The following is a 21,553-nucleotide window of genomic DNA, read 5'->3' on the forward strand; positions in this document are numbered from 1 at the left end:
TCCTGAAATATTTAGTTGCTTTTCTTTGTATTCCTTAGACTTGGTGAAATAATCAGCTAATAACTGCAAACAACTACATGCTGGTTTGCTTCAGTGTAATGCAAAAAACACAGAGAAAGCAGATGTGCCCTCTCATTTGCTTCACAGAAAAGGTGATGTGCAGTAGTGGCAGCTGGTTACAGTGCACATTTACTGGTGGTACAGGGGGGTTTCCAAAACCACTTCAAGCTCCCACCCAGGCACCCATCATACTTCTGGCAGTCAGACTTTTCATGGTTTTCACTTAACCATGAAGCAACAGCTCTGTAAACAAATAAAAATGCAGTTTTCCTTCGTTCCAACATGTAGTTTTCCTCACCACTGCATTTGGCAAAGGATGCTAAATCCCAAAGTCCAGAAGAACTCTAGCCTCAGGGGAAGATGGGGAAGGCTGCTTTGTTTGCTTCAGTGTTCTGTTCAGCTCGGAGAGAAAGGGAAGCGTATTGCACAGCATTGGCAAGGACTGTAAAAGAAAAAAGAACAAGACATGTAAAAACATATTTATAGTCTCAAATTGCTCTGAGGGAGTCCAAGTTCTGAAAAGGCAGTGGCAGTTCTTTACTCCCATTGCTCTGCTGCAAACCAGTTTGAGCTTAGGAAGATTTGAAGTCCGCAATTCAAAAAGTTACAGTGGTTCCAGTGCAAGTTCCCCCACCTACTTACCAGTAGTTCCAGGTAGTGGCTCCCCACCTACTTACCGCCTTCTAGAGATGGAGAAGAGGCTTGAGCCGGGCTGAAGGTGCCTGAGTGCCAGTGCTGTAAAAGCGCCTTCTTAGCAGCCTCTCTGAGCCAGCACCTGGGAATGATTTCTAACCCATGTGCATTTAACTGAGCATCACCATCAATACTTTACCACAGTCAGCATTTGCCAGATCATTTCAGCCTGGGAAAGGGCTGTACAGCCATGGCAGCTCTTGCTGCTCGCAGGCCCTCTGTGACCTTGCTGGTGCCCAACCCTGCTTTTTTGCTAGTTAATCCTGCCTTTCTGATAGTGCATCTCCTAGAACTCTGCTTATCTACAGTGCTCTGGCAACAACACTGAGCCTAGGGGAAGGGATTTGGGACTGCAGTTTCCCTAGCAACAGGAAGTGAAAGCCAGAGCCAGGAGAGGTAAGTCATGAGAGAACTTTCTAATTGCCCACTGACTCCACTACAAGCCCATTGTAGCAATGGGATGGTAACTCCCAGATTCAACAGCTGTTGGAAGGCAAGGAGTCAAAGGAAGAGTCTCCTGTGCCAGCTCCAATGGCAAGTCTTATGTTGAGACTCAGTATACAGAGGCACTAGACCAAGCACCTCTGCTTGGAAATGTCACCATTTTACTGTGTGGTTCCTCCTGCTGCAGTGGGAAAAGCAACACACAGGCTGTATAGCACTGGACCAGACACCCCAGGGAAGTGGCTGAGTAGCCATCCCTGGGGGTTATTTAGAAGGTATGAAGATGTGGCACTTGGGGACGTGGTTGAGTAGTGGGCTGAGTAGTGCTGGGTTAATGGGTGGATTTGATGATCTCGGGGGGCTTTTTCAAGGTAATCAATTCAATGATTCCATGTGCAGGAGATGATCTCATTTCTGGTAATGTGCCATTCTCCAGCTCCTTATCATCTTAACATTTTTTGTTTTGCAGTCTCCTGACTAGTCTGGACTGATTATGAGATATGGGAACGATGCTTTCAGGTTCACTGCAGTTCAAAGACTCGAAATCAGTTAAGTAATTTACTTTTTCTGCTCATTTTGTACATATTCCATTTGATAAAAACTGCTACGGAGCTAAAACTGCATCAGCAAAATTTCCAAGATCTCAAAAGGTGATGCTCAGCCACAGCATCCCTAGGTTCCCTCAAGAGTTCCATTTCATAATCTATTTAACCATGAAGAATAAGGTCAGTCCATACCACTCTTCAGCTGTCCAGCAGGAAACCTACAGGTGATGAATACCTGTTTTGCACTCCTGAAAATTAAGGTCATTGGGTTCTGATGCGTGGAAGATCTGTAATTAGGCGCAACTCTCCTCTTCCGACAGATGCTCTGAATCTTTTGCATCCTAAGGGTGTTTCATCAGTCATCTTATTTTTTTCTTCCCAACTGCACTTCGGTCCTGTATTTCCGTAAGTAATTCAGATTATTTTATGAGGGAATTGGAGAAAAGCATTACCTTCTTGCTTAACATTAGTGTGGTACTTCCTCTACATAAGGGAAGGCCCAAACCGCATCCCCCTTTTGTAATTAAATTTAAAAGCCATTTGTAAAATGAATGGCATATTATCTAGAATTTGCTAGTGTGGAGTCTAGGCTCTGTTTTGTCACAGTATGCAAATCTCACCCACCCTCCCTTCCTCCCCCTTTTTATGATACACAATTTCTAGTTGCTGGCTGCGGGGGGAGACAGGTCCTCAGTATTTCTGAAATATCATTATTCCAGAAAGGAATTCCAAAGGAATCACTGGCACTTGTGCTACATAAGGTATATCTTGAAATGACTAGTCACCTTTTGTCACACTGGAACCTCATTAACAATCAGGTGATGATAGATGTTATCAAGCACTTACACTCTGGCAGTACCAGATGGTAGTATCCATTCATCAAGCACCTGGGCCATCAGTAAATCAAGAAACACTCCCAGGAAGGAAACTCTTGCTCAGAATTCAAATGGATAAATAAATAAATAAAGGGTTAAGTAGTCAGTCATTCTCACTTTGGGAGCTTAAAATTATGTGAATTCAAAACTGAATGTGCAATGCTGGATCCAAATCCTTGCAGAGGTGTAAAGGTCCTGTTCTAGATTTCATAGCCAGCCAATACACTGCTAAATTACCTTCTATATGAGGAGTATCACCCATGTGCTTTGACCATACAGAAGATGCTACAGAAACAACACTGAGGACAAATGCAGAGTGAATGGTATTACACAACGATGTTAGCAGGCCTTCATAGGCACTTGCACTAGGAGGGACAGAGGCTGCAGAACCTGCTGGAAGTATCAATAAATCATTACAAACACTGCTCTTAAGCATCACTATTAGGTAACTCAGTGATGTGATTACAAGGAGGAAAATTTACCAATATCAAAATTCTTCTGTGTGGGAGTAGGGCATATCTGAGTAGTTTAGATACCCCTAAGCACTTTCAATCCAACAGAATGGACAGCAACCCCTTTATGTTTTGTCAGCAACAGGGACTTGGATCAAGGGCACCCTCAGTGAGTTGGGACAGTCAACACACTGGACCAAAGGGATACCATCCACAGGGACCTCCACAGGCTTGAGAGGTGGGTCTGTGCAAAGCTCAAGAAGTTCAGCAAGGCCAAGTGTAAGGTGCTGCGCCGGGGTCAGGGCAATCCCAAGCACAAATCCAGGCTGAAGGACAAACAGATAGAAAGCAGCCCGCTGAAAAGGACTTGGAGTGAATGAGGGGCTGGACATGACCCAGCAAACCCTGGGCTGCACCCAAAGCAGCACAGGCAGCAGGGTGAGAGAAGGGATTCTGCCCCCCTGCTTTGCTCCAGTGGGACCCCACTGACCCCACCTGGATCCAGCTCTGGGATCTTCAGCAAAGGAAGGACACGGACCTATTGGAGTGGGCCCACAGGAGGCCACAAAGATGAGCAGAGGGACCAAGCACCTCTTGTATGCAGAAAGGCTGACAGAATTCAGGTTGTTTAACCCAAAGAAAAGGCTCTGGAGAAATCTTATAGCATGCTCTAGTACCTGAAGGGAGTCTACAACTGGAGAGGGAGTTTTTACAAGGGCATGTAGTGACAGGACAAGGAGGAATGGCTTTAAACTGAAAGAGGGTAGATTTAGATTGGATATTAGGAATCAGTTCTTTGCAGTGATGGTGGTGAGGGGTTGCCCACAGAAGCTGTGAATGCCCCATCCTTGGAACTGTTCAAAGCCAGGCTGGATGGGGCTCTGAGCAAGCTGGTCTAGAGAAAGGTCTCCCTGACCAGAGCAAGGGGGTTGGAACTGGATGATCTTTCTCTTCCAACCCAAACTGTCCTATGGCATATTCTCTGCCAACCCAAACATGTTCCTGCTTTTGAAGACTTTAGAATAATCAGGATTGTAAGCGAAATGAGTGCTTCTCCTAGCTCACATCTGTATGTTAAAAACTCTAATAATAAGGTATTTTTAAAAACACTGAACTGCTAGTTAACCACCTTAAGAGACCAGTATATCCTTGTTAAGTTATTGGACAATATGGTTTCTTTTAAATTTTTTTTATTTTTTTTTGTTCTTAATTTTTGTTTGTTGTTGCTGGTTTTTTTTTGTTTGTTTCAATACAATTAAAGGTGTACTCCACAAGAAAAAGCAGAAAGAGTCCTTATGGAAAAAAACAAATATATTGAACACATACCAATCAAATGGTACAGATACAGGACTGGCTTTGATTTCAAAATTTAAGTAGAAATAAAAAAAATGTAATGCAACAGCTGTTCAATTTCCCAGTCCAAATAGGCACTGTAAAAAGACATTTCCGCTTTCTCCAGCACAGATTCCTGTCTAAACGCTCCCACTTGTTATCAACTCCTATAATTCCAAACAAAAATAAAACCCAACACTGAGAACATAATCTTAGAGAAAAAGTTAATATAATCCACCCACCCTCTTAAAAAAAAAAAAAAAAAATCCCCCCAAATACAACCTTTCAATGCTGCTGTTTTGACTGAAGCAGAATTGGAGAATTTATAAAGGTTCAAAAGCACCCAAGGCAAGTAGCACAATATAATTTGTTCACTAACTTGTATTGGAAAGGAGATTAAAAACATTGAGATCTGCATCTTGGTAAGTTGCCCTGAATAAAGAGAAATCTTTCAGAAAAGTTTTACAACTTGCTGGAAGTCCAGGACCCAGCTTTAGGCATCATTAATTCATGGGGTTTAATTCTGACTTTGTTATAACCACTTTTATATACTGTACATCTACCCTAGTTGGATCAGTGTTGGAACTGCTCACTGGTGTCCCTTTGAACAACTGTAAACTAAACCAAAATATGCAACTCCATAGGAAGCTAGAGATCAGGTCAATATACAGCCAGTTATATCTCCCCTGCTTCACGCTCCTCTGAGCTCCTCGGCTCTTCTGACTGGCCGTTAGCGCTTTCGTACGAACGTTTCTTGTCTTTGAAATCCCGCGGCGACCTCTCCCTTGAGCTTCTGTCTTTATCACGGGATGTTCTATCGCGATCTCTTGAACGCTCTTTGTCTCTGGAAGATCTTTCTTTAGAGGATCTGAAAAGTGCAGTGTATTTGAGAATTCAAGTTTGACATGAATGGGTAGCTATCAAACAGCACTTAAGAGTTTGTATTTTTATTCTTTTTCCAACCCAGCTTTAGATTTATATTAACAGATGTGTATAAGAAGACATCAAATCATTCTACCCATCTCCCTTTCCTACTTCCCACTTCAAAGGAAAAGTACTTTGACGTAGGATTTAATTTACATTTACTACAGAACCCAGATTAAGTCCAACGGGATTTACTACATCTTTTACTTTCAGCCTCCACCTCCAAGTTTGCATTAACTTGAACAGAAATTTCTTGTTGCTGTGCATAATTTGGGTTTATATTGTATTTCATTTTTATATTGGGTTTTGTAATGGTTTCTTCTGTACCACCCGGTTCCCTTGGAAAATGTATCACAAGGTTTGTCCCTGCTCCTTCTCCCTGCCCATTCTCCCACACTGGAATGTAACCCAACTCTGTTCCACTCCCACCTTGTTGTCCCTGATTGGGTAGTGGCTTGTCCCTGCCTCTAGCCCCTTCCCCCTGGGTAAAACAAGGAGACCATGGGGGGAAAAAATCTCTCTCGCTCTTGGGACCAGGATGGGGACTGGACTGAGCTCCAGACTCTGTGGGGGCAGGACTCCAGAATAAAGCTGTGATTCCCCCCGGACCAAGGGCAGACTCTTTCCTTTTGCTATCAAAGGACACCTACTCTCGCTAAAGAAAAAGGTTTACAGCCTCTGGGATCTTTAAGGCCCTGAAGGGAAAGTTTCTTCTGGCATGGTTTCTCTCTCAAGCTAGCTGAGGCAAAAATGGAGCATGGAATCAGAGGGAGAGAGAGCCATACCAATTTCTCATCTGCAGTCTCTAGTTTAATGTGTCTAGCCTTTCTCAGACTATAAATTACAAACTTAAAAAACACATTTAAAAACAAGAGTTTGCTTAAAAGTAGGGGGATATTAACCTGGGTAATTCTGGAAGGGAGGCTCTATATGACAAATACAAACCAAATCTGGACTCTGTTCTACAAACATTTTGTTACAAGAACTAACCCTTGTGTGACTTTGAAAGGTTGGGGTAGTGTTTTTATAGATATCATACTCTGAGATAAATAGGCATTTTCAAAACCTGTATGATAGACACAGGAAAGACCTGTTTGTTAAACAAACTACGTAATTTTGAACTGAATTAGCTACCTGTATGGGCAAAAAAAGGATTAGATATCCTCCTCAATATTCCCTTACAGATGCACTTAGATCTGTTTTTCAAAAACATTCCATCTGTATTTTACCATGTACTGCAATCACAAAATGCTCTAATACAAACTTTTACAGAAAAATCTTAACAGCTAGCCAATCATTTCCTAGTTGAAAAATTTGGTACTCTAGACAGATTGTACTCTCTCTGTTTCCATAGTTACTGTCACTTCATCTCCAAGCTTCAAAACTAAGGTCTTCAAAATGCTCCTCTACTAATTTCCTTTTGTAAGCTTTCAAAGAAGTGACCTTTCATGTTAGTTGCTCTTCTGAAAAGATTACTTTTCCTGTATGTAGGGAAGTACTTAGTACTTGCAAAAAACACCAAGATCCATAGTATCTTGTGGAGTATTACTTTACTCGACAAACTAAATGTCACAGGAGAAGCTACATGCCAAATAAGAGCCTCATCCTGGAGTTAGTACAACTGTTTATCAAGTATCTTGTTCCCAAGTCCCCTGCAGAACTAAGAATGATTTAACTCCTTGTCGTGGGTTGGCACAGTTTGGTTTTTTAGTTATGGAAGAAATGCTCTAAAAAGGACAGGGACCTATCAGAAGGCTAGTTTGGGATACTGGCATCTGTTTTGACCACTGAGAATGTCAACTGTGACTTTGGGAAGTACCCATATAAACCCTGATTCCCTGCAGGTCAGCCCTTTTCCCTTTGGCCAGAGAGGTAACATCATGCAGCAGCCAGGGGTCGGCCGGGCCGCCCTGGGCTTACCCAGGCCCAGAGGAGCAGCCCTGGCCGGGCTGTGCCTCCAGGCCTCTGCTGCTGGCGAGGAGAGGCCGGGCCCCTGATACCAACTACAGGCCTGGCTGGGTTGGGCCCACCCAGATTTACACTGAGGGGTGGGCAAAAAAGTAATTTCTGATCCTGCCTGTTTTTTTTTATTCCGGACTGCCCAAGTGCTCTGATCTCTGATCTTTTGATATGAGTTACCCCACCCCATCACCAGCACGACCTTGAAAATCTAACACCATGAACTGCAGTGAGAGAAAAAGACTCTGGGCAAATTTAACCCTTTCCTGGAAAAATGAAGCTTCCAAGGCTTAACCCTTCCTTGAGAGATAAAAGGAAAGGGACAGAGTGAACACAGAGAAGACACAGCATGAAGTCAGTGGAGCGAGAGTGAAAAGACTATTGGGACAGGCGGTTGAGAAGTTTGTGATTCCATTCTTATAGAGCCATGGAAATGAACTCTATATTTAGATTATCCCTTTAAATAACGGGAAAGATAAGCATATGGGGAGATAATTGTTTAGATTTGTGTGTGAATTTGAGCAAAGGTGTTTGTGATGGACTAAATGATATTAATCCCCATAAGATGTCTGAACAGAGATAGAGATGAGAAGCCCTCTGTGCCAGTAAAAAAGTGAGAAGATATCTCTGTTCCTTGAGATGAAGAATCCTTTGCCTTTGGAGTTATTCATCTTTAAAAGGTGACATTCCAGTATGCAAGAGTCTAAGACCCATGACCCATAAGCAGCTTGGGAACCTGCTGATGGGAGGGGTCACAAAAGCAGCTTTCCCCAGCCAGCTGTTTTTGTGACAGTTAAACCCACAAGAGAACTGTTCTAGGTTGTCAGTGACCCTAAGATAGACTCCTCTTCTAAAGACTGGTGAAAGACTATTTTCAAATGGTGAAACTGACTGAAAATTACAAGTTTTGTCTCTTTATGACGTTTTGTAGGGAAGTTAACAGTTGGTAGGGGGAGGGAAGAGTGTTTTTGGAGTTTCATTCTGTTTTGTTTTAGTTTTTTTCCCAACTTTCTTTTTCCATTCTTTTAGTATGTGTTAATAAAACTATTTGTTAATTTTTAAGCTTGAGCCTGCTTTGCTTTTCTCCTAATCCTTCTCCCACAAAAAAAGAATAAACACTAAGACCACCATACTAAATTTGGTAACCAAAATTTGGTGAACGTGAAACCACTACACTCCTGAAATAATTTGAACTTATATGTAAGTCCTGCTTGTGTGGCCACTTCAAAACCTGACCTTTTATCTTCTTGCAGGTCAACAGTCTCAAGTTTTTAAGACTGGGCACTCTTTCACTGTACTGCTCTCGAAGTATGCCACAGTGGGTAACCTATACAAGAAAGGAATCCTGTTTATGAACCTCCCTACCAAATACCTCGTTGTGCAATCCCAACTCTTAAGTTATGCTCACCTCATTCATGTAAAACAAGTCAGCCAGTCCTCAGGACCAGAGACAGCAACTGAATCATTCAAAAGCAACAGCGCCAGCCTGCCCCCTGTAGTAATCTTTCCATGAGAGGTCCTTGCAACACACAATCTTCAGATGCAGTGGAAAAGTTTCAGTCATCCCTAAACTTACTTCTATCATTTCACAACAGATGGGCTCTGGTGTTGGGAACAAGAGCCCAAGGGAAAACTTGAATGTATTTACAGTAAGATGACTGCTGATATTCCTGGGTTAAAATGAAAATCAGCTGTTTAATTTTCTATGCTGCATGAAACTGGTGTTATCAACTTGCCACCAATACTCTGTAGCACTCATCCAAAATGGAAATAATATATAACCCTGTTATTGGTATATAAAAGAAATAGAGAATTAATCACTCTGGTGTGTGAAATCAAATATGTTGAAGTTGTAATTAAAATCTGAGACAGACTCAAAATGTGTTGAAATTACTAAGTGGTAAGCATAAACTTAATTTAGTGCAAAACTTTTCATTGTGTGTTGGGAAAAGCCATTTATTTCTAAGGCAACATTCACCTCTTTTTGGAGCTGCGTTCTCGGCTCCTCTCCCTGGAGCTGTGCCTGCTTCTATGATGGCTGCGGCTCCGACTGCGGCTGGTGGAGCGGGACCTATGGCGGTGGCGTTTCTCACGGGATTTGGATCGAGTCCTTCTCTTCCTTTCCCGCGAGGCTGAGCGAGAGCGGTGTCGGCGGCGATCTCGGGACCTAGATCTAGGAACAGAGAGGGCTTACACCACACACTGCTCTCACCCAGCCACTCTTACCAGTGTACTGCGAACATTATGTACTCTATGTGTAAGCACATCTGTATAGAGAATGGCCTGCAGTGTTCAGAGCGTCACATTGCAGTGTCTGATTCACAGGCAAACAGGTAACATTAGAAAGGCTACAAACTCCATTTTGACTAATGCAGACAATTCTGTAGTTAATTCATGACTGTATGGCTACAGCACAGCCAATGCAGGCTCCTGAAAGCAAAAAAAAAAAAAAAGAAAAAAAAAAAATCGCCTTCTTTACATTTAAAACTAGCGTCTTTATCAGGCAAAGAAGAACTTAACGATGCAGTGACAGGGATCATCTGCCAGAATCTGTGAGTTATGATGTTCTTTAAAAGCTGGACTATATTGTTCCTGTAACTACAACAACAAAACTAATATGGAAAGTTCTAAACACTATCCAAATTTGGTTTTCTCTTTTTATTTTTTTTTCCCCAAATCACTTTGCAATCATACCTCATACCTTGTGACCTTCAACTGTGTAGATCTGAAAGAACACTCATACTGTTCATGAGTGATCTGATGAGTTAACCTGGTGCTTAGGGATTTTGAACACATGGGCTATCACCAAAAGGTATTAGCCAGAAGCTTTTGTAAAGAAAAAACAATTATCTGTTTTATGTGTTACTTGGACATGAAGCTGAATTGTAATAGCCACAAAATAGATGTAGATGTACAAACACAGTAGAATGACGATAAACAGTGTACAAACACAGAGAGGTGACTATGTAACAGAAAGCTTTGTTTGTAAAGATGGACATCTTAAACTAACAGTGCTAAACAGACTTAATGTTCCAGCTGTGAAAGGCTAACTTCACCACTGGTATTCCTTGTCTGCAGATTTATATACCTTTTGGCATGCTTGCTGTGGGATCTGGACCTGAAATAAATGGAAAATAATAATTTTTCTTAAGAGAATCTCACTACCAAATAAAGTGCAATTTAGTAATAATAAACCAGACTAGTTGACCTGTTATTTTATTTCTTGTTTTAGTAGCAAGTATTTAAAGGCCTTTTATTTGATGTCAACATCTTTGTAACACATTTATCCAAAAGCACATCTCTGCTTCGTGTTGGTTGAGGTTTTTTAAAATTTATTTTTGAGACTACTCTACTAGAAGCCCAGATGATTATCTAACCAGCTTTTTAACTCACATCCCCCCCTCCGCCCCAGAAAAAACTCACAGTTGAAGTCAGTATTCCCTTATTTCCTGACAGGCAAATAGTACCAAACTGCAACAGATTTCAGAAATTCACACTGTTACCCTCTGAAACTTAACATGTTGAGAGAACTACAGCTCATGTTCCATTCCACTCTAGCCCCACCAGGCCCAGAAGCTACTGTTTGACAGAAGAACAGGGAACTGCTTTCCTTAATCATACATTCAACTACTTCCAATAAGGAAAATATCTAACATCTCTGAAGAAAATTGCCAAGAGATGTAAGGATGTGTGTGTAAGCTCACATCTGTTAGGTCTCAAAACAAGGTACACACCTGAAAATTATCTCACTTAAAGGCCCTTTGTTCAAATATGTGGAGACAATACCATGAGTCGTTTTTAAAAAGGCTTTTTATGAGAATAATTCCACGTTTTAAGATTTAGAATGAAATTCCATCTCAATCCTTTTAAGTTTCCAAAGAATGCAAACTATTGTAATTCTGCAAATTTAGAAATGTGTATGAACGATATCAGTTTTCTTATTAAATAGATCATAATGCACATGCAATTAAAAGTAATCCCTACCTCCTTAGTTTCTCCCTTTCTTCTCTTTCCCTCTCCTCTCTACGTTTCAGACGTTCCTGATTTCTTTTCTCCTGTTTATCAGCCACAATCCTCTGAAAGCAAAAGAACATACAAAGTTATATTAAAAAAATTCTCACATGAAGGTGCTACAAGAATCATCTAGACCATTAACATTCAGTTCTTTCCCTCAGACATATCCCCTTTCCCTTGCATATATTTATTCCCCCTCTGTTCCTCAATATATATACATATATTTTATATTTCTCTTGAAGAATAGAAGTTATTGCAGAAGAGCTGCACGTGGGTGTTACACGAAGACCTGAAATATAATGTTAAATATTAAGCTTTATTAAAAGGGAATTTAATAAAAGGGAATGCAGAACAATAAGTCATGCCTTTAATGTGAGAGTCTCCATGCCAATCCTATCATATTTTTGACACTGGGGAAAGGCAGAAAGGAATCAGAACTGGGAGAGTTAATTGTTTCTTAAAGGACTTGGCTGGGCCAACACCTAAGTTTTGAGGCTACTTGTTTCTGGTATTATGACTGTGGGACAAAGTTAGATGCTTCAGCTGATAGCCCCCACGGTGAACTCACTACTACTGGGGACAAGGCACGCTCAGTAGAGGGCCCTCAGATGTAGAACTCACAACTGGAGATCTGGCCAAACCCAAGTCTTGCCACCTTCTGGACATGATGCAAGAAATTCAACTCTTTGTAAAGACCTTCTTCTGAGAGGTGGAATTGCCCCAGCAGCATCTTGATCAGATCTCTGAGGAGAGCTCTGAGGAAGGAGGGGATAGTTATTGTTTTCTTTCTTTATTAGCAAAGCACTTTGAAAGATTAATTTATTGATGCTTTGGGAATGTGAAATAGTTATCCATGCATATTTTGTTCCAAATGATGTAAATAATTAGTTATTTCAACCCTTTATGTCAAATTGTATCTATATTTCCTTGTAAACGTCAGCAATTTAACTACAAGCAAGGTTTCTTGTTCAAGTAACTCTTTGCATAATTTCATGGAGGGATGGGAGGAAACACGCATGACCTGTTCTAGGCATCTAAGATTTGAGTTACACCAGCTACAGTTAGGAGCCTAAATTGCCAACACTGTCAATAGAAAGAGTTGGGCTCTCCAAAGAGAAAGTCACAGTATCCATGCAAGACAGCTGGAATATTACAGAACATAAACCAAGTCAATTTATTCAAATCCAGTAGCAACAATTTCTGCTCTTAGGACTTCAACCAATTTAGCTACTGTCTTTAGTGATTTCTACAGTTAAAATGCTTGATTGAGCTCCGTAATTTGTACATTAAGGTCATAAATGGCATCAGTGTTCAAATCCATCCTCTTGAAAACTAGAAGTCCAGAATATCATTCCAGTAAGTCTTTCTTCCAGCATATGATTTCTGGTCAAGATATGTTATAATATTCCAACTGGATTTCAAATGTTCAAGGTATAGAGAACTTGCAACCTCCCCGTAACAATTACTTCTGACTTCAAGATATACATAATTTAGTATTCCCACTTTGGATAGCTACAGCCTTGAGTTGTTGGATTCTATTCAAAGTCATTTCCTAATCTGTGTCCAGGTTAAATAAACAAACTGAGTTTTAGTCATTCACCATATAGCAGGTTGAATTCCAAGCTTTTTTTTTTTTTTACATTTTTGGGAAAACTTTTCCAGGTGTTATCCTCCTTACTACATCATGCTCTCGTATTATCAAGTGTCTCCTTAATACTTTTAGTCGATCGTCTGGCTAAAAGCAAAGTTCATTTGGCTATCTCCTATGACTGCTAAGTATCTTTCAACATTACTGTTGTTCACTCAAAACACAGTTCTCCGTTTTACAAGGAGATTCAAGTTCTCTGTTCCCAAGATGCATTACTTTGAATGTGTTTTAATCTACCTCAGTGCAAGTGAGGTCATCTTACAAATCTATCCAGGTAATTGATGCTAAATTAGAATGTTTAGTTCAGTTTGGTTTGCTTTAGTGTTTTCAGACTAATGAAAATTCAAAAGTTTAGTGATATGAAAAAAATTCACACAAAAAGAAAGAAATATTCCATTAAGGCTGCCTGGCAAATAATTAAGTAGGAGCACACACAAAACATGTAAGAATGGTTTACCCTGAGTTCCTCTAGCTTCTCTCTTATTTCAATAAATCCCAAGTGTAGTTTTCCTCCAAAGTGATCAGCAAGTCGTCGGTCATTGTCATGAAGACCAAGATAAGCTGAGCACACTTCACAAACCCTTAGCTTCTGCTGCTGAAAGCTAGATGCAGGCATAGAATTCCTGTACACTTCCTAGAAAAGAAAAACATTTGCTGTTATTTCAAAATGAAACTTTACCAAAGATATACTACAAATAACTACATTCAATGTACAGCAGAACACCCTTTAGTTAATTCACACTATTCATACATTAACTGTCTCACTAAGATACAAGGCATGTTTCCTTATTTTGAAAACTGAATATACTTAAAAGCAGGACATCAGTGACCGGTTTTGCAAATTAAAAAAGAAAATGTTGGGTAACCTTACTACACCTTAAGATTATATTACATAGAAGAATGAACAACTTTTTAATGTACAACAATGACTACACTCTAACACTATGATTACTATGTTGATGTATTATGAGAATATGACGCCAGTTTTAATTCTGAACCTCATTTAAAACAGTATTAGTTTCCTGAGAAATCTACCTGAATTTTAGACAATAATTAAACACATTATTTGAACAAAATTTACCTAAAGACATTCAGATGACAGACCAGCAAGACTGCCTGCAATCCTTCTGGTACTATTGAAACAACTGCAAACACAGATTTCTAGAAATTTTGGTATTTTTGTGTAATACAATACAGAAAAGCTCTTGGTGAGTTATGTCACCTGAACATTACAAAGATCATTCTGACTTTCCTGATACACAAGACATAAACTCGCTTTTAGTGAAGACAATGGATCACTTCACCAAAGCTGTCCAGAATGAGGTTACAACAGGGTTGCCAGAGAAAGAGCCATGAGACCAAACCAGGTAAGTCAGGGCAACCACCACAGCCACAAAGATAGTGTCCACAGATACAACTGACCAATACAGCCAAACTAAGATAAATGCATAATTTGTGGAAGGAAGTATAATTTTACTAGTATAGGAGTGTATTGAGGGTAGAAACTTTAACCGTATAGGGTGCCAAAGCAATTTCTTTAGTTTTATATGTAGCAATTAGCTAAGGAATTGACAGAATAAGATGTCTTGCATTGCACAGAGACCAAGCACTTTAATATTTGATGCTGCCTTCTCCATTCCCTAAGCCTTACACAATCAACTTACTTCTGCTTCCCTCTTCTTTACCCGAGCCTTCTCCACTTCATCCATTACTTTTTGAGATTCTTCCACATTCCCATCAGCTCCAAGCTGTTCTACTTTGGCCAACAGTTTCCCAATTTCTTCATTCAATTCATGAACTCTTTCAGCCTTGAAAGACAAGGAAAAGCTTAACACAGGAAATACTTTTAATTACGGAGAACAATCTGAACTACTAGTGAGTTAAGATATGCAAAATTTAAGGATAGAATTAAAAGAAACACACAGAGAGAATTTCTCCAGTTAGAAGTGAAAGAAAATTCCTCTCTAAAAAAAAAAAAAACAAAAACCCACACAGAAAAAGGCTGAGTTACCAAGTCTATATAAAATTCCAGTAAAGAATTTTGTTCAGAAAACTTCAAGTAATTCACACAGTTGTGTATACCAGCTTTGAAAAATTTATATTTGTACAACCATTCCTCCTAGCATTTGTAATATATGTGCAGAAAAATGATGGGATTTTTTTTCATTCAAAAAAGATTTTGAGAAAAGAACATTGATTTTGCTTAGTTTATAGATGAAGTCTGGATCAAAAAGTGTAAGAATTACTAACATTTCTATAGCATGGATTCAGAGTCAAGTTTCCCCGAGGTGAAAAATATCAGAGGTGTCTCTTCCCTCTGTTCTCTTCTGTGCCTTAAAGGCAGTTTTAGAAAGGATGGAGAAAGTGTATTCCCCTCTTCAATATGAATTCTCAGATTTGATATATTTTCAAAACTTGAAACTAGCTCCATAGAAAAACTCCAAAAAGACAGCAGTAGCTCATCTGACATGCTTACTTTAGCAGCAACTTCAGCACTGATCTCTTCTTGGGTTTCTGCTAGTCTTTTCTTAGCCACTTCTGTTCGCCGGTCGCAGTCTGCAATAAATGACTGCAGGTGGTCCATTGCCTAAAACATCAGTAAGAACAAGGATCAATGCTGTCAAGAAGATAAATATTTCATTAGCTGTAAGGCTTCTCCAGTTTATTAAGGCTTCACTTTCACAAGTTTTTATTGGTGATTAGTGAAACAATCTACTGGTTTATGCTGACTTATCACACATTCATAAAAACAGTTAAAAAATTATAATCTATACATTGTCATAGTTTCTAAATATTTGCAGAAATTTGGAAGTGAATCTGTCTTAAGTCATCTCAAAGAAGAAGCAGGAGCAGTGTGTATTTCTAGTGGTGTTAAAATTCTTGGAAGGCTATTCAGGATCACTTCATCCAGCCATTACATGCAATACTGAAACTAGGGCTTAAGTAGGTATATTAACCATCCCTCCAAATAACAATTTAAAAACCCAAACCCTTTTGTCCTAGCAAAGATTAACTTTGTTGTTGGAAGTTAAAAACAAACTATAGTGTATGGAGACATAGTACATGAATTGTTATCTCCAATACTAAATTACTTCCTTTGTTAAGCGTAGAATTTAGAACTCTCTTCAAAGCATACACAGCTTTAACATTTGCTTGCTATTTGACAACACTAAAACAGCACTCGGGTTTATCCTACTCCGAGAAGCTGTCAACAATTCTACCTAGCAATGACTACCAACACCAATTAGCATATAAACATGAAGAGGCAAGCTACCTTTCATGTAACTGTGCCAGGAGTTTCTCTGCCTCTTTATAAAATGTTTTTCAAAAGTCTTCCTTCAATCTGTACCAAACTTAACATCGGTTGCTCAATTTATCCACCTAAGCACACAAACTAATACTTTCTCTCCACCATTAAGGCAAAATACATACATCAAGCTCAAAGAAGAAATCTTGATCTTTGGATGCTATTTCATAGTCTGCCCTTAATGCCAGGTCATGCACTTTCAGGCATTCTCCAAGGTCCATTCTCTGAAAAAGACAAAGGCAATGTGGTTTAACTTTCCAGAAGCGTTACAAGGAATAAGGTTAGCATGATTTTCTTTAATAGTTAAATACTCTGAAGCAAGCCATCTCCTCTGTGGTAATGAGAGTTTAACAAAGCTATAAGATGATACCAGGTCTTTGACAAATGCATGAATTGAGAAATAATAACAACAGAGAGAATGAACAGCTTATCTTATAACGATGGCTGTTTGCATGACAAAGTATCATTAGTGTCCTGCAAAAAAATGCTGTTTTACTACAAGTTCAAAAAAGTGACTGAAGCGTATATCATATATATAATGTATGGAACTTAAGCAGTTTAGTAGAGCCAAGTTCCATGAAACTAACCAGCAATTAAACGGTCAAATTCTTGACCTGAACCTGTCTGCACACTCCATGATAATGTGTTTGTTATATTCATCACCTGAAAGAGCTACAACCACAGCACCATTTTAAGTGCTGCTTAAAAAACATTCTAGAAGCATTTCAAGTAAGAAAACCAAAAATCAAATCCCTGCAAAACATTTTGCAAATGAGGGAAGATGAGCTGAATGTTGGACTATGTTCAAGAACCATGGAAGGAAAAGTGGAGAAATTTCTCTTCTCATCTAAAACTGTTCTAGAAGGGGCAGAAGGGAAGCATGGACATAAAAAGTAAGTAGGCTGCATCACTTATCTTGCATACAATGACACTGAGGAGAGTGTCCAAAATTTTACTGGGTAACAACTATTGGTTTTAAATTTAACTTTGCATAGGAGACAGAAATTCTAATTCTGTCTCCTCACAGCAAGTCCAGTGACCAAGACAGAGTAAGGTGCACTTGACAAAAAAACATTAAAAAACTTCACCCATAAACAACCACTAAAAAAACCCTAAACCAAAAACCTAAAACACCCCTCCAACCAATTCGTAATTGAAAAAAAATTGAATAAACTCAAAGCAGCCTCTCTGCAAAAGCACAGGCTGATGTATAATCACTGAAAGTGATTGTTATTTACAGCACTTAAAACCAGCACCGTTTCAGTTAAATCTGCTCTTGACACTGCTCACTTCATATTAAGAAGAATGAATTCTTTCTAAACATTGAAAGCACATGATGAAAACTGAACTCTGATGGAAAAAGTTACTGTTACTGTAACTTACTGTAACTAAAATTGTTACTGTTGTAGTTAAATAACAAATTTAAACCCAAATCTAAAATAATTAATAACTTGCATTGTGAGTTTCGTAAATAGAAATTGAATGTTAACTCAGAATGTGCTGCAAATCAAATCAGTTAAGGTTTTGTTGGGTTTTTTTTTTTGCTCGTTTTTAATAAATAAAATACCTGGATTTAAATAAACAATCTAAGCCTCATAAGTGTAGTAAAATAAACAAATCCCAAGTATTTTAGTCTTCTCAAAATTTTACTTAGACTTCCAATGAAACCATTAAAGTAATTTTTATGGAAGCTGTTGGTTTATTTCATACAAAAGTTTCAGACGGAGAAAAAAATCCCATATCAGTAGAATAAACAATTTTGAAGCTGAAAAGATGTTTCATAAACTGCAGTTATTTAAATCCTTTTAAGCAACCATAAATCTGTTTCCGGAAAACATTTGATTGCAATAGGGAGTATCTGATTGCAATGATAAAAGGAAATACTAGCTTTTCCTTTTGCTACTATACAGAAACTCAGCAATTTTGTTAACTAATGCAAATCCTCAAAGACCTTGAAGCTAAGCAATGTATTATAGATGTCTCTTTCCAAGTCATGCTGACATTATTTAAACAGAAGCATTTTTTTCAGGAAAAGTACTTCAATACTAGGAGAGCAATGTGAAAGAAAAATTATCTGAAAATTAGACTCTTGAAAATTATCCTAAAATTGTGAAAAGATTGACTTTATGCTGATTCACCTCCTGTATTGAATAAGGTCTTTGAGGCTAAAACTGTAAAACTGAAGGCCAATTCTATTTTGAAGTGAGGCACTTAAGTTATAAATGCACAGATAAGGTTAGTGACACACTTCAATAGGTCTGAATACAATGACAAAAAACCTGAAACACATACACCACAGCACAAACCCCCATGCTATTTTAAGCTGCAATCTGCATACATTTTGAATAAATGCATGAAATAAAATTCCATCAAAAACTAACCCCCCCCCCTAATGCACATAACACTACCATGACATGTAAAACACTTTACATGCATTTTATGCTTCATTCTCTCTATTTAGGTTGGACTTAACCTCCACAAACCAGTACATTTTCTGATTTCTTTGCCTCTTACTGGGAATTGTAAATCCAAAACCAGAAAGGATGGTAATTAGTCTGAGCCCATCATTACTACTGAGAAACATTCTGTCCTTCCCTTATCCCTCTCCACGCTAGCACATCTGCCTGTGCTTTTGAACACAATCTGGGTAGTGACTGGGTAGTGACCTCAGCAAACCAAACAGAGGCAAATTTTTCAGCAGTGTACCTCTGTCCAGCTTGCTGGGCAGCCATGCAAACAATATGTTAACAATATGTAGGGGACAACAGAGTAGTGGACTTAAGAAGCTGGCAAATTTAAAAACTGTTGAAAACCTTCAGTAACGTTAGTGGAAATTTTGAGGAACAAGGAGTATGCTATAGAGGATTCCTTTTTGTTAGATGCCTCAACCGTAACAGAAGAAATTTTGGCTCCCCTTCCTCCCTCTGACCTAACAGGGTGGCCTAATAAACACTCATGTGGCATAACAGGAGCAAGAACAAGCAGGTACAAAAAACCCGGATTCTTTATCCTTAGTTTTGCTGCTGAAGAAATTACATCATTGTTGTAACTGCTCCTTAACACAGCCTATACTAGTCCTGGGTAATCCTCTGAAAGTCTTCACAGAAATATTACTATTAATTGTCTTTCATAAAAGTTCCATTAGCAAACACCAATGTAGAGAAATATTAAAAAAACCCCACCATGTTTAAAACTCTTAAGTTTGCATATTAAACACAAAAACAGGCTAAAAAGCACTTCTGCTGGTATAAGTTATGCAACATCTGGCAAAGACAACTCATCTTGGGGGTGATTCATTACTGTCAAAAGTCTATGCTGGATCATGACTGCCAAGAACTTTAACAAGCACAGAGCAGCTTGTAGTATAATTTGGCTCATATAGGTAGCTGCAAAGTAGATGAACAGCAGATGAAAATGGACCAAAGATGCAGTAAGACACAGTATTTTCCTTTTCCACAAGTCCGCCTTGCAATCTGGTGCCAACACATGCCCTCCTTGCAGAGGCAAAAAACAAGCATTGGTAGTCTGCCGTTTAAAGATCAATCATATTTGAAACAGAAGATGGCTAAGAGGGAGACTCATGCTCAGACACTGAGCGTCCTAGGGTGACTTCACGATGCTTGTATCCCCAATCTTCTATTCTGTTTGTGTTGGATATTTTGTTCTGTACCTTTAAGACTGGTTCTGAGAGCGAAGGATGAGAAAGAAGAAGGGCAGGGCTTGTTTTGAAAACAGCACACACTCCTCTGTATTCTTCTCCTGGACTGTGCTCATCTGAAGCACAGGCAGGCAGCGGGACAGATTTCCTTTGCTTTTAGTTAGTTTTTAGCTAGTTGAGAGAGAAGTTCCCAGGACTGTTTTTTCTCCTTTTCTTGTGACTGTTTACAATTGTCCTGGACTGAAAAACCCCAGAGAGACACTGGGATCTCACACCTGTGGCCCACTGGGGCCTGGATCTTGGTATTTGCCAGCACCGGAGGAACTGATGAGAGACTGAGCAAACCAAGCTAATCCACAGCAAGAACTTTCTCAATTTTACCATCTCTTCAGAGCAGTGAGAGGTTTTATGGTTTCATATTATTCATTCTTTGTGCTTGTGGGCACTTTGTTAAGTCAATAGCTTTTTCCACTTTTCTCTGAGGAGATTTTCTCCCACACCGGTTGGGGGAAGGGCTGTTTGGGTTTGCTTCCCAGAGGGACTCTATTTGGGGGTTTTCTCCTAAATTTGCCCTAAACTAGGACACTGAGTTAATGGAAGGCCTAAAAAGAACAAGCTTACATTGCTTTTCACAGTTAATACACTGACCTTCAGACAGACATACACTACTTAAAAGTGATTTACAAAGCAGTTCAGATGAACAACACAAATAAAGATTAAAACATCCAAGTGCCCAGGCTAGACATAACTGAAATTCATTGAGTAAGCTAAGCCACGCTTTGGGTATTTCTGCATTTTCCTGAACTTTTACTGAGATTAAAACCTGAAGAAAAGCATATATATTTGTAGACTCTTTATTGCAAATGGAAGTTATTCCTGAAGATTAGTCTAGGTAACCAGATACAAAGCAGGATATCAGGAGTCCTTTTGTTATTGCTGAATTCTGCTTAAGAAACTACTGCCTTCTAGTACTTGCTGACCATTTTCTACAACACTTTTCTTATTTCTTAGTATTAGATGGGCAATTAAAGCTGTTAGATTTCCCAGAGCTGAGGTTCAAAAATCTGGTCTTTCATCCCAACAAACTTTGTATTGAAATGATTTAGTAATCATTTTTGTCATCCCACCACAAAATAGATAGAATGCCTTTGGGTTATGATAAAGAAATATGGATTACATACATTTTGTTTGCATAGTGCTACTTCAATCAAATCAAGTAAAAAAATTATTATCACAAGAATTAAGTATGAGTCGACAAGGAAGAGCTGGCCAAAGATCTGGCAACAGAAAAACTACAGAGTTTATGTTCAAAATAAATGTGCACTCTGAGTAGCTGACAAATAACTGAATAGGAAACTGATGTGATGCTGTTTCTGGAACATGAAATCAAGGTGGGGTTCCCCCCCCACCTTTTCTTTTTCAGCTTTTGAGCTACCTACCTACAGCAAAATTCTCATTTTGGCACTTTTACAATGGCTACAAGTTCCATTGACATCAGAAATTTGATTATGGAATATACTCTATATAGACTGCACAAAGAGCACAGAAAAGCTAAAGATACTTAAAACACAAAGGGCTGACGTTGAGCCAAGTGTGACACAGTAGCACAAACTATCAAACACTTCTATAAGCAGCAAGTATT

At 39.1% G+C, this 21,553-nt stretch overlaps 1 protein-coding gene across 5 annotated transcripts in view; it reads right to left on the minus strand.

Moving 5' to 3' along the window:
- Positions 1-4,362: 4,362 nt before the first annotated feature.
- LUC7L2 (LUC7 like 2, pre-mRNA splicing factor) overlaps positions 4,363-21,553 on the minus strand; it is a 34,212-nt gene continuing 17,021 nt past the window's right edge. For 3 of the 5 annotated variants that reach the window (XM_040061997.2, XM_040062000.2, XM_040061999.2), the window contains 8 exons: positions 16,379-16,477; positions 15,423-15,533; positions 14,611-14,754; positions 13,404-13,580; positions 11,269-11,360; positions 10,373-10,402; positions 9,263-9,457; positions 4,363-5,269 (listed from right to left, as the gene is read on the minus strand). In XM_040061997.2, coding sequence (XP_039917931.1) covers positions 5,077-5,269; positions 9,263-9,457; positions 10,373-10,402; positions 11,269-11,360; positions 13,404-13,580; positions 14,611-14,754; positions 15,423-15,533; positions 16,379-16,477 — 1,041 coding nt within the window. In that variant the 3' untranslated portion in view covers positions 4,363-5,076. Of the gene's footprint in view, positions 5,270-9,258; positions 9,458-10,372; positions 10,403-11,268; positions 11,361-13,403; positions 13,581-14,610; positions 14,755-15,422; positions 15,534-16,378; positions 16,478-21,553 lie in introns of those variants that run through there. The other 2 variants (XM_040061998.2, XM_058420207.1) reach the window with 2 other exon arrangements.

The sequence above is a fragment of the Hirundo rustica genome, chromosome 4 (assembly GCF_015227805.2).
Source record: "Hirundo rustica isolate bHirRus1 chromosome 4, bHirRus1.pri.v3, whole genome shotgun sequence".
Taxonomy (NCBI): domain Eukaryota; kingdom Metazoa; phylum Chordata; class Aves; order Passeriformes; family Hirundinidae; genus Hirundo; species Hirundo rustica.